Here is an 11,715-nt window from a genome sequence, read left to right on the forward strand (position 1 = left end):
TAAATGAAAATTGAGTCTTCCATCATCTCAATGAATTCGTAGGTGTATCTATTGATGTCATATTCGTGATTTATTTGACAATATATTTTAATTTTTAATGAATTTTTTCGAGTGATGTTATATATATAATATTAGAACAATCTTTTTATTGAAGTGTTCATGGTTATATTGGGCAATAATAACTCATTCTCTTATCCTAATTTTTCCTTTTCAGATGTATAGGGGAGAAGTAGAGGTTTCTATAGACCGGGTCAGGTCTATACAAGGTATCTAGATCAATTTTTTAAGTTTAAGTTCAGCTCAGGTTGAAATATAAATTTACTTTTTTGTCCAAATCCGACCCAATTTAAGAAAGTAAACCTGGGCCTGACATGACCGTCCATATTTGATTTTTTTTAGATTAGTTCTTATTTAAAATTATTTTTAAAAAAAACTATAATACACTAAAAAAACGCTAAAATAAAAGTTTTTTAACACATTAAAAATACATTAAAATTATTTATATTAAAAAAATTACCATAAATATAATAAATATTTTATTATATGAAAAACATAAATAAATATAATAAAGATTTTATTTTATTAAATATAATTTTTAAAATTTTATATTTTGGGTTGGGTTATTTAGTTGAATAAATTTTTTTAGGTTTTAAGTAATGGGTTTAATTATTATTGGGTTAGTGTTCAATATAAATATATATATCATTATTATTTAACATATATAATTAATATAATATTTTTTATAACATAATATATTCGGTTCTGGTCGGGCTCGAGCTAAAAAAATTTGTTCAAGGCCCGACCTTATAAAAAATTAGTCTTAAGTTTTACCCAAATCTATTTTTTCAGGCATCGTATTTTGTCCAAACTCTCTCATTATTTGAATGGACTTTCGAGTACCCGCCATGAATAGTAATAGTATTTTTAACCATATTTCTTTTCTTATGTTAATAAAATTTCATTTGTATAAATGGTATCAAATTCTCACTCTTTCTTGACACTTATACTTGAGTTGTAATGATGACATTCAATGTAAATATGATGCGTTAACATAGTAAAGAAGTCTTTGTGTTTTATGGACAACATGGTATTATCTTGAGATAATACTTAAATTATTAAGTATTGTATTAAGATAATACTGCCACGTCATACTCCATTCTTGGGTTGTGACAAGAATGTCACCGAGAAAACTATGATTGCTAAATAGTGGTGATAAGCTATATGGGAGCCTGTGCAGTAGCATTTATGGACAAGAGAGGAGAGGCCGGGTTGGTGGATGGCATATTGAGAGTAATAGCTAGGTGAGTTGGATTGAAAATAGGCATGGGACTTGGAGAAAGGTGAAGAGCAGTAGAGTGTGGAGGATGGTGAAAATGGGGCAATGAAGAGATGAAGCTTATGACAAATGGGTTTTGTTTGGATAGGTGATAATGTAGAGGGAATAGTGACTCGAGGTAGAGTGATAGAGATTCATGAAATTCGAAAGCATGTGATTGGGGTAGGGAAAAGATAGTGTTGTCGTATGTCCATGCCTCTGTATACCATAGTGAAGTTTTGTGAAGACTGAAAATTTTGACTTTATTGATAAAATATCGTGGTATTTATACAAGTAACTAGAAAGGAAAAACTAAAGAAATAAAGAGAGAATATTTATGTCAGTCAAAGAGATAAAAAGAGTAGAGAATAATAAAAGAGATAAAAAAAAAAAGGGGTCTCCTCATAGCTTTTTACGTCCTTTCAAAATGGATAGTATGGGGCTGAAGTTTGCATTAGTCTGAGTTCTATCTCTGCATGGCCCAAGCTGGCATTTTAACTTGATCGATCCATTTACTTGACTAAGGACTTGCTCCTTCATAGTAAGAAATCAGAAGTTAGCCATGCTTGTTTTACTTGCTACTGCCTGCTGATCTGTATTTATAGCGCATGGCCCAGAGAAGGTAATGCATGAAATTCAAAGCGCTAAGCACACACATAAGCCAGTAGAATCTCTCCAGATGATATCCATTTATTGTATGCCCTGACAGCCACGGCTTGTGCCCTGAGTTCTCACTCACATTGTTCACTATTGATACAATTACCGAGCTTAAATAATACCCCATTGCCAAGGAAGTCCAAGAAAGAGATGTAGCCAAGGATCTCATGCTTGAGGGCGCCTCGGTGAAGAAAAATTCTAGTAACCCTGCCAAGGTGAAAAGATCTGCTGACCCCAGGAACAAGTACTGTAACGCAATCCACAAAAATGTAATCGGTAATGGATTGGTTGAGTCAAGTAGGCCAGAGTAAGTTGCTACTCGTTTTCGTTTAATTTCGACAAGAGCTGCCACTGCCATGGCTACCATGGAAAGAAATAAACCAATCCCAATTCGTTGCAAATGAGTGATGCCCATCTCAGTTTTAGTTACTCTCCGAGCAAATGGGATAATGAAGTGATCGTAAAGCGGGGCTAAGATCATGATGAAGACCACGGGAAAGACTGGTAGGGAAGCTGGAGGAATTTTCAATGAACCAAGCTTAGTGTTCATGGTAGCTGCCTGCTCAACTGAAAAAGTGGAGAGCTGAGCTAGGCAGCAATTGAGAACAATGGTGCAAGCAAATATGGGAAAGATTTTAAGCACGATCTTGACTTCCTCTACTTGCTGCACTGAGCATTCAAGTGCTGGGTAAGCTGGCTTGTTCACCGCTGCTCTGTTTAGGACTTTGAGGCTTTCAGTTGGGATTTGGTGGTCTCCTTCCTTGCTGGTTTCAGTTCGATAAGAAGGGCTCGTTGTCAGGTTCGCAATGGCATTTTTTGGATTTTTGCTCATGCAACTGTTCAGCATAGCAGCAACCAGAACCTGTTCAAGTAAAGCAAAAAAAAAAAAAAACTTATTTCTTCATTACAGGAATGGCATCAAGGTGGGGTCTGATAATTGAAGTAGCTTTTACCTTGCCAATGGTTGTAAGAGGGCTGCCAAAGGGTATTTTGTTCCTGTAAACAGCCGAACCAGCAAGGAAGATTGCGATTGACAAAGATACTGCAATTGTAGAAATGGAAAAACCCCACTTCCATCCCATATTATCTTCAACCCACACGACAAATGTGACGGCTATGAGTGCACCGAATGAGAGACAGAATACAAAGTAGTTGAAGAAGGTGGATCTTTGCTTCCTTCCCTGTGGGGTGTTGGCATCAAACTGCTCAGCGCCATGTGTTGGTAAGGACCCTTTTATCCCTCCAACACCAAGCGCCACAAGATATAGGCCAGTGAACAGCATTAATGCTTTCCCACCTCCAACTTCATGGCATGGAATGGGGGTGGTTGATGGACTACATTCTCGTGGCTTTAGGGAAGCAGTCCGAGCTTGCATTGCAAGAATGACCGACCCCTGTTTCAACGACCACAATTGGTTAGCCATGCATGCTCAATTAGCAAGTGTGTAGACTTTAAAAGTCCCCCAGCAATTAATTTGAATAACTTTGATTCATAATAATGTTCAAGCATTCCTTTTTCTTTCCTTTGTACCTCTTTAAGGCATTCATGGGAAGAAATGAAGCTTGCGTTCAATTCCTTATACAGCTAGGTAAACTCGGTTTCATGCAGTTTTCAAACATAAGAAAGACTTTCAAGTCCGAAATCCATACAAACACAGCATCCAAGGTTGTATAATAGATAGGGAAGAGGAGATGAGTACGCCTGGATCAAACTGATTCGTCAGTTCCCTATATGATTGATTTCCACATACTAAACCGAAAAGCCGATAGCATTAAGGTCCAACTTGTTGGGCCGTTCAATATGGTTTTTCCTTTATCTGGCGTTTGCCACACAAGGATTGCACTGCAAAGATTTCAATGATATGTCACTGTAAAGCAACCGGGTTGTTGACGACATGGCTTTGTTATATTGAATGGTGCAGGGTGAGCATGATTCTCAGTTAAATAGACTTTCAAGTTTCGCTTGGGCTCTATCAATGGCCGCCCACGTGGTTCATGAACCTGCCCAAAATGAAATGAGCAACCTTTGCTTCATTTCCCTTTTTCATTCGAAGAAAGCTACGCACCCATTATTAAATGGATTTGGTTTTCCCAGGATTTTCTTCGGATTCGTCTCTTTCTCCAGCCACATACTGTACAGTGATTGGTGGATGAAGAGTTGAAAATTACCGTGTATTAGACGTATGACATAGGGTAGGAGCTCCAGCGACTGTTTGACACTCATGCGGTACGTGTAGAGCTAAAGCTCTCTTATCGTTAAACTAAAATCCCAAGGCGTCGGTTTTGAAAGGATAAGTCCCATGACTAACACCCTAACATTGGCCTACTCCAGGACCCACCCGCCCCACTTCCCAATTTATGGATAAGAAAAAAAGGAATTTCTTTAATGGAATACGAGGCATTTGAAAGCATAGCTAACATAACCGATTGTTGTTGGAAGTTCGAATATGTGATGGAAGGTTGAATTGAAACAGACCCTATTTTATTATCTCAGAATTAGCTTACTTTTGGGATCCGAAAGAAAGTGGACAAATGTACTGACATTTTTTAGTAAGGCCTCGTTAGTTGTTGTACCTAGGCAGACTGGGTTTTTTGTTTATACCGAAGTCGCAGAGAGGGAATACTATCAGATTTTTGCCCGTGTCTTTTATTTATGAGAACCACAATGCGGATGAAGTGCAATAATGAAACAAAACATAGAGAGTTCTAAAGATAAGAGTGCGTGAAAATGGAGTACCAGGAATTGGATGAGTGCGCTTATGAGGTAGATGTGATAAGTAGTGAAGAAAGTGTCGGATAAGAAGCCCCCAAGCAGAGCCAGAAGGAAGGCTGTCCCCATGAAATTGGTGACATCGTTTGCCGATTTTGATGGAGATAAGTGCATGTGCTTTGACAGATACAGCACCAGGTTGCTACTATTTGCCAAGTAGGCCAGGTTCTCCACCACTTCCACAACTACGTACACCCAAAATTTATCATTAAACTAAGGGATGGAACCAACCTATAAAATAAGCCTCCAGCGGAAGCTCACCCTTTATTTGTGTCAAAAGGAACAAAAAGGAATAGATCAGGTAACTAACCCAAGACAAAGGAGGCAGCCACCATGCCACCATGTTGGCCCCTTAAAGCAGGTTTGCCCCTCCAATCCACATACCCTTCCCATCTATTATCCTGGTATCCTTCCTGTACAATAAAAGGCGAGTTAGTAATAGTATCTAGGAAAGCAACGAGAGGACGAATAATGAAGCAACGAGTTAGTAATAGTAATGGTATCCTCCTTCCTGTACAATAAAAGGCGAGTTTGTTGTCTGCTGTTTGTACTTTGAATGAAGCAACGAGAGGACGAATAATGAGTGAGATGACAACATAAAAAGAGCAGCAAAATAAAAAATTAAAAGGGCGGGGGGGGGGGAACCCACCATTGTTCTCTCTCTCTCCTATTCTCAACTTGAGTAATTATGTTGGTATTTGATCTCGAGTGTGAGGTAGAAAAGCATGGTGAGAGTGGTGGGGGTATTTAAAGAGAGGGGAAGGGAAGAGCATTTGATGGTTTCAGTTCAACTTGGAGGAGAGAATGGTCTTCACACCTCACATAAGTTAATTTTTGACTCATCATCCTTGGAACCTCTTGTTTTATACTAAGAATTCTTTCATTTTATTATTTTATTTGAAAATTATCATATTAACGAACAGTTTCTTTTTGTAATAACAAAGTGTCTTTTTATTAAAGATTTGCTAACTTATAGTAAAAAAGCTTGAGAGGAGGAAGATTAGGAGAGAAACATATCAAATCCTCTCCACCCATTATTAAAGGAACCCAAAAGAACAAAAAAAAGTACCTTTCTCTTTCTTTGACCATCGAAAGCCAAAACCTTCGTTGCGGATGCCTAATGATAGTATTTATTTTTGTCTTTTCTTCCAACAAAATATGAATTCAATTAGCAAATAGAAACATCAAAGCAGTACACGCCTTGAGGAGTAGAACAAAACCAGCAAGTAGCAACACACAGTGAGCAGCTGATCGATAGATGCCCCCTTAGGAGGTGTGGCGCCAAACGTTGACAAAAACCACCGTCTTCATATTCAACCACAAGTGGTTAAGTGGTTTAAGAATCTCCCAGGGGCGCCAAGTTTGATATCGAGTATTGGTGTACCGAGAAGCAGGCACTATAGAATCGGATTCCACCACTACAGAATCAGAACAACAATATAAAACTTCAAAGGAGGCGTATCTTTAATCTTGTTTCATTTTTCACTTGATATTTTGATGATCTTCCATATGTTTCTCCTTCCAGTACTGTTATAATAAAATTTGCTGATTTATATATAATTATAAGATAAGGAATATATTCTTTAGTCCGTGTACACTCAGGAATTTAGTAAGTGGATGACGATAACATGGATATATATATACACATACGGCAGCTTTATGCAAATGTCTTTTGTGGCCGTGTGATTATCATGAATACTGTTTCCCCAAACCCAAAATCCAATGTTTACACAAATGAATGGAATCCCCAGTTAACAAATTGCAAACAGTGGTTAAAAGAAGCAAAGGGTAGTGGTAAGATCACTTGGGTTGGACGATTGCTAATTGCTTGACATGATAGAATCTAATAGCCATACAATGGAGGATTATTATATTAATGGCTCCCAATCTCCTACCGATGAGCTTTTGTGCAATAATGCTTGAAGATATGAAAAGATGATAGAAATTGGATGTGCGGTCTCAGACTAAAAAATACTACTACATATCCATTTGCTTGTTAGGCTTAATTCAAACATTACTCATTTTTGGTACTTCAATTTTTTTTAAGTCGGTTCCTGTCAAAAAAAATCACCATGCTGCATTAATTTTTTGAAATTTTACAGGAAAATTAAGAAAAACAGGGAGAGAAATGAAAAATGTTCTTATTACAGCAATAAAGTTAATTAAAAAGAACTAACTTATCAATTATTATCGACTTTAAAATGCCGACTCTCTCTAAAAACCCGATTTCCTCGGCATGGTTGTTGGCAGACAGCGCGGAGGCGGAGCGACGACTGCCTGAGGCTGAGGACTGATTGAGGGAAGCAATACAGGAGCTACAGAGGCATCATAGGATGGCGGCGAGTGGCGACGACACCCCGTACGACCATGCTGATGATCCTGCGTGGCCAACGCCATTGGTAATTTCTGCCAAAGCTTTCTCCTCTGTTATGGCGTTAGAGTAGGCATCGGGATTCTTTCTCGCACTTTCAAGCTCGCCAGAGGACAATCGTATTCGTTGCTTCTTGATCTCAAGATTAGGGTTTTAACCAATCAAACAAAATCTTATTGAGCTAATAAAATTGAACTCTTAAAAAAAGAAGCGGTGGCTAATGAGATTTGATGATTCTTTTGTAGAATTATCCTTAGATTACATTTAACCCAAAATGAAAACTAAAACATGAAAGATATTCAAATTATCCCCAGATTAGGAAATAAAAGAGAAGATAAAATTGAATAATATTACTCACAGTAAGCGGTAGAAAGTCTTGAACAACGTTGCCTTCAGCGGAATAGTAGACAAAACTTACGTTTCTTCCATGCCCAAAACAACAGCCCTGTTAGCAAAACGATTTGGGGAAGAAGATTGCCATTGTAGAGTAATAATAAGAAAATTGCCTTGTACAACCATCTCCAAAAGTAAATTTCCCAGCGTCACATTTGTGGAGTTCCTTCAAAATGTCTTTGTTTATAGTCTCTTGAAAAATTACAACCAAAATACTAAACCTTCTCTATAATCGATACTCGATCACCAGTTCTGAGTATTGTTGAAACAACTATAATCAATTACAATTCAATTTAATAGTTAACATATTATTAAGTTCAAAACATCATTACTATATGCTATTCAATCATTTACGAGTCTTATATGAACTTGTAGAAGCTCTTTGGATAACTTAAGATCAAATAAATATCAAATTATAAAATGTTCAAACTATCGAATTGGCGTCACAATTTCGAGGGTTTTAAGTCGCGACATGACTCACTAACTTGTTCTCGTGAGTCACATCATGATATCAAGAACTTGATGTCACGATGTCACTTACTATTTTCAAAAGATCCATATGATAACTAACACTTAAAATAATTCATCAAATGCCTCAATTCAACCATTTCAGCAAATATATCGTTCTTATATACTTCTAACCTTTAGCATCATATGTATATATAAACATTACACAAAATCATCATCTCAACCTCAAATCATATGAGAATTTCTACATGCTAACCATTTAAATCATTTAACTACTTATGCTAATCTCAAATATGTATTAAACAAGTTAGGAATATTAGACTCAATTAGATTGCCAATTCGGAATACAAAATTACCATTTTAATACAAAACTAACTCCAATCCTAAGTACATGTCATATATCAAAACATAAAGGAGTTATACAAACATTGATAAGTCGAGGATTGAAGATTGGATGGTAAATTACTTCTCGAGACTTCAAATTCCACTTATTTCTACCCACGGGATAAACAAACCGCATGTTAAGCGATAAAAATCAATGGTACTTTCATGATTCAAGTTAATATAACAATAACATTAATTAAATGAACAAAATCAATTCAAGTTCAACATTTAATCAATTCATATTCCATTTATGCCAAGAGTTTCCATTAACATATGATAAATGCAAATAACGATTTTGTATACCAATTCATTTGGCATTTGCATTAAATTTTTTCATATCATACCATTCAACACTAAAGTACATATATCTTTATTTCATAAAATACCAATTTCTCATTTCTTTAAACTTATCTCATTCTCAAATCTATTGATTTGTTTTATTTCCATAGCGGGCCTTCTGGGTGCAATGTGTCTTATCAGTACACTCAACACTTGTTGGTTACAAACAAACTATATATTATTTAGACAAAATCATATTGATTGCATAGTAAAATAAAAAATAAAAAATAAAAAAAATTATAAAGCTATGAATAATAACGCATGTAATAATACCATTTGATTGTAATGCTTTTTTCTTAAAGGAAAAATCCTTGATAGAAAATAGAGTACAATGACATGATGACTCATAGGCAATACCACTCAAGCCTTTTAAAACATCCAAAATAGAACTATAAAATCTACACCCAATTACAAAAAAAAAAAAACCCATACAGTCCACATCAACGAGCATAAATTCGAAGCACCATTTAATAATAATGTTATTATCTTTTGATAATATTACCATTTGACTACTTTAAAAATATATATGTTATAATTACAAATACATCACATCTTTAAAATTTAAAGACGATATTGTTGAAAGAATAAAGAATCAGTTCAGAGATTGATTAAGAACACACTAATGGAAATATCTTTGAATTCTGGTGGTAACGAATCTCATCCGGAAAAGAACGTTAGTGAAGGTGCTCAAGCAGATGTGGATCGAAATACTAAGAAACTCATATTCAAAGAGGTTAATGATGAAGCGGTTACCGATATGCTGGTTGAGCTGAGGATGACCCCAAATCTATCATGGAAAGATAAACTAATGGGGAATGGAACTAGAAATATTGGTAAGATGGCAATGAAAAATTTTGTTGTGGGGGTGGATGAGGATTTAGAATTCTTGGAAGATGATATTAACAGATCTATAGTTAATGGGATTCCTACTATAGATTTCTCTGATAGGATTCAACGAATTCAATTCAAAGAAATGGAAACTACGGTGATTTTGAAATTGTTGGGTAGAAATATCGGATATGGAGATTTAAAGTTTAAACAACTAGATCAACAACCTATGGAAACCTTTTAAACCTTTTCAACTCATGGATATAGAAAATGGCTACTTTTTGGCAAAGTTTCAGTGTGTCGACGATTATGAAAAAGTTTTATCGCAAGGTCCTTGGTTAATCTATAGGAAATACTTGACTATACAACCTTGGACTAAAGACTTTAATTCATTACAACCGTATCCAAGTATGGCGATGGCGTGGATACGCCTACTAGGACTTCTAGGATTCTTATACAAAAAAAGGGATTCTTAAAGAAATAGGGGGAACTATTGTGAAAGTAGCCAGATTGGACTTTTACACGAATAGCAGAACTAGAGGCTAATTCGCTTGAATGGTCGTTTATGTGAATCTGGATAAATCCCTTGTTTCTCAAGTGCTGGTTAACGAATCCATTCAAAAAGTAGAATATGAGTCATTACCCACAATTTGTTTCAAGTGTGGGAAATATGGCCATACCAAAAAAATCTATGCAACATCGAAGTAGAGGTTGACGGTGGAAAAAGAGTATAAGGAATCCACTCCGGCCGAGGCTGTGAACAGAGGGGACGACACGATTTACAGGCCATGGGTGGTGGTTGAAAGAAAAATAAGGCGAAATTCAAGAGCCATTAATAATAATAAAAGATTAATTTTGCGAGAAAAGAGGGTTTGGGATCTCGATTTGATGCTATGGAAAATATTCAAAACTTGGACGGGGTGGAGGCGGAAATAAACAAAGATTTAGTTAGAGAAGTAGCAAGGAATAAGAACAAAATGAAGGAAGCAAAGACTAATTTGAGAGGGTTGTCTGCTGCAGAATAACCTTACATTATTAAAGGGGGAAAGCTCGATGGGCACAAGAAATTATAAAAAGGAAAATGAGCCACCGAGCCCAAAGGGAGACAAGGAGGTTGTTCGAGTCAATATGGGCTATGAGAAGCCTGGTCCAACTTTAAAAGATTTTATGAAGGATCTGTTAGGAGATGGTGGGCCTATCCTTGCAAGTAGTGGGTCGTTTAAGTCAAATGCAAAACCCACAAAGGATATTGAAATGGCAGGCTTTTATAGAATTAAGTTGTGTTTGCTTGGAGAAGAGAAGGTTATCCACAATCATGCGACCTTCTCTCAAATTGACGTTCCAGGGAGTGTTATTAATAATGAAAATTCTATTGTCAATAAATCCAAGACAAGTTCTAGATTTTTAAATTCTCCCAATATTTTTTTCAATTCTCAAACAATGACTATTTCTTTTCTTAATTCTATTTTTGAAGGAACAAAGGAGATGGTTGTTAAGCTTAATGATAATGTTCTAAATACTGGGAAACACTCAGTAGTCACCTTTAAAGTAAGTAATGAATCAAATAAAGGAAGTTTTAACAATCGTGAAACTCATAACCGAAGCTGTGAGACACTTTTTACTGTTAAGGGTCGAGGTTTTGGAATCAAAAGCGTCAAATTCATAGCGGGAAGAGACTAAACCAAAAAATTAAATATCATGGGGAACGTTTTAAAGTAGCTAGAATTTCAAAGGTTTCTCTAACGGTTTCGATGGATTCAATAATTGAATTAATTAGCTCTCAATTAAGCATGAAAATCAAACTAGTATCTAGATGTCGTGTGTGAATATGATATGTATATTGTGCAAGTATACATGTCGAATCAAGTAATAAAGTGATGAGTGAGTATCGTTCCCACGAGGATCAGATTGAGGCATAAAACTGGTCAAATTATTATAATAAAATGCAATTAATGCTATGGTAAAGTTATGGTAAGTATACAGTGGCAATTAAAGGAATAGTGATGTATGCAATATGTGGAATTAATGAATACTTGGAAATGCTATGGCAAAATGAGAGTAGAAATGTAATGGCAATTATGAGAACTACTATGGGAATATTATGTAAACGATCAAATAAATAACTAAGATTGATATTTTAAAGATACGACGACAAAGAAAAAATGATAGATGATGTTGATTTGGAAGGTC

General features: G+C 35.9%; 1 protein-coding gene and 1 long non-coding RNA gene across 3 annotated transcripts; both read right to left on the reverse strand.

Moving 5' to 3' along the window:
- Positions 1 to 1,628: 1,628 nt before the first annotated feature.
- Positions 1,629 to 5,571, reverse strand: LOC107894981 (protein NRT1/ PTR FAMILY 4.6). 2 transcript variants are annotated; one of them, XM_016820139.2, is made up of 5 exons: positions 5,392 to 5,571; positions 5,053 to 5,155; positions 4,710 to 4,927; positions 2,926 to 3,366; positions 1,629 to 2,834 (listed from the first exon to the last, which is right to left on the reverse strand). In XM_016820139.2, the coding sequence occupies exons 1-5, from the start codon at positions 5,392 to 5,394 to the stop codon at positions 1,887 to 1,889; spliced, it is 1,713 nt and encodes a 570-aa protein (XP_016675628.1). In that variant the 5' UTR covers positions 5,395 to 5,571; the 3' UTR covers positions 1,629 to 1,886. The 2 variants fall into 2 exon arrangements, with proteins under 2 accessions (XP_016675628.1, XP_016675629.1); XM_016820140.2 differs by lacking the exons at positions 4,710 to 4,927; positions 5,053 to 5,155; positions 5,392 to 5,571 and adding an exon at positions 3,504 to 3,779.
- Positions 5,572 to 6,799: 1,228 nt separating this feature from the next.
- LOC107894980 (uncharacterized) lies at positions 6,800 to 10,542 on the reverse strand. Its single transcript, XR_001683337.2, has 2 exons — positions 7,472 to 10,542; positions 6,800 to 7,245 (listed from the first exon to the last, which is right to left on the reverse strand). It is a non-coding gene; the product is annotated as an uncharacterized lncRNA (long non-coding RNA).
- Between the last annotated feature and the right edge of the window lie 1,173 nt (positions 10,543 to 11,715).

Source organism: Gossypium hirsutum, chromosome D02, assembly GCF_007990345.1.
Source record: "Gossypium hirsutum isolate 1008001.06 chromosome D02, Gossypium_hirsutum_v2.1, whole genome shotgun sequence".
NCBI classification, from domain to species: Eukaryota; Viridiplantae; Streptophyta; class Magnoliopsida; order Malvales; family Malvaceae; genus Gossypium; species Gossypium hirsutum.

Bases quoted from the DNA above. Each gene is read 5' to 3' on its own strand.
- LOC107894981 (XM_016820139.2), bottom strand. The intron at 3,367-4,709 runs GTACTCCATTTT...TCGTTGAAACAG, and splicing joins GCGCACTCATCCAATTCCTG to GGGTCGGTCATTCTTGCAAT. The intron at 2,835-2,925 runs GTAAAAGCTACT...TTACTTGAACAG, and splicing joins CTCTTACAACCATTGGCAAG to GTTCTGGTTGCTGCTATGCT.